This window comes from Acanthisitta chloris, unplaced genomic scaffold, assembly GCF_000695815.1.
Source record: "Acanthisitta chloris isolate BGI_N310 unplaced genomic scaffold, ASM69581v1 scaffold16518, whole genome shotgun sequence".
Lineage (NCBI taxonomy): Eukaryota > Metazoa > Chordata > Aves > Passeriformes > Acanthisittidae > Acanthisitta > Acanthisitta chloris.
Genome location: NW_008686684.1, coordinates 352 through 1,733, shown reverse-complemented (window position 1 = coordinate 1,733; position 1,382 = coordinate 352). Strand labels below are relative to the sequence as shown.

General features: G+C 46.4%; 1 protein-coding gene across 1 annotated transcript in view; it reads right to left on the bottom strand.

Moving 5' to 3' along the window:
• Positions 1 to 1,376, bottom strand: part of LOC103807544 (N-acetylaspartate synthetase-like) — a 23,631-nt gene extending 22,255 nt beyond the window's left edge. Inside the window, exon 1 of the mRNA XM_009080277.1 lies at positions 1,307 to 1,376. Coding sequence (XP_009078525.1) covers positions 1,307 to 1,343 — 37 coding nt within the window. The 5' untranslated portion in view covers positions 1,344 to 1,376. The remainder of the gene's footprint in view (positions 1 to 1,306) is intronic.
• Positions 1,377 to 1,382: the final 6 nt, after the last annotated feature.

The following is a 1,382-nucleotide window of genomic DNA, read 5'->3' as shown; positions in this document are numbered from 1 at the left end:
CCTCACTACAAAGGTACAGAAATATTTCGCTATGAACCTTTTTATTTCTGCGACAGCACCTTTAATGAAGATGGAGCTTTTAAAATACAAGTCACACAGCATTTAATTTTTTACAAAAACAAGTCCTGTAAATGAAACACACCCTGTGTGTAAGGTGGGACAAGGTTTGTAGAAGATCTGTATACCACGACAGGAAATTAAATCTAAAGCAAGTGCGCCTAAACTGTTTGGGCATTTTCATTTCATGAGGAGCAACATTCTAGCAAAATGTAACACTGCACATTAAAAACAAGGGAAAGTTTGTGGCTGCGGTACTTCCTAGGAGTCCTCTAAAAGTGCCCAAGAAGAGGTTTGTCACACCTGGGGAACAGCAATGATACAGCAAAACCATGCTCACATGGAGAAACAACACAGTAGGTACCCAAGGAGAGAGAACTAAGGTGGAATACTGGCATTGCATTGGTCTCCCAGCTCACCACTAGCACTGTGCAACCACCAAAAGCAAACCTCAAACCACAAGTGACTGCGCAGACACCCCCCTGCTCCGGTCCTCAACATGGGTGCATGCCTACAAAGCAGGAATAGCACCCGAGAGGTTCTAAAGGGGCTTCTTTTCCCTTTTAATAATGACACATCTTTTACCGCTTAATAAGCAAATATTAGCTACTGTATTTTGTATGTTCATATATGTAACAAATGGGTGAACATATATTATGTCAAACCCATGCAGCATCCCTTTACATACCTGAACCGTGCCTCTTCCAAAACACCTGCATTAAGGAATGTTCTTGAATAATATGGGGAAATGGGTGCAATAGCTAAAATGGGCTCCTCTGAGCATTGGGGTAAAAGGCCTTTCATCTCCTCCGCCTCCTGCTGTCAGAGCTAATACCAACCACAGGGAGCAAAGAAACACTTGGCTGGAGACATAAGGGCTGGGGTGAACCCAACCTGCAGTGAATAACCTGCATCTTCCAGCCTCAGTGTCCCTGAGCACCTATGCCCCAGTCCCTGGTCTGGCTGTGGACCCAGCAGTGCTGCACTCGGGGGGCAGACAGAGGCTGCCTCGGATGACTAGACACCTTGGGAGGCGTAAAGAAAAAAACCCAACCAACCAAACAAGAAAAAAGCCTAAACCAAACCAAAACTGAAGATGGCTTTGTGGCTGGTGTGGCTAAAGAGCTGCATTCTGGTGACTTTTGAGCTTGCTCAGTGCTGCTGACAGGAGGAAAAGGCTCCAGCAGCAGGGAGCAGCCATGTTCCCCAGCAGGCTGGGAAGGAAGGCTCTCTGGGAATTCGGACTCACCTGGCGGTTTCATGTAATATTGCTCAATATCGGACATGTCCGTGTGCAGCGCACAATCGAGATAGTGCAGGATAAC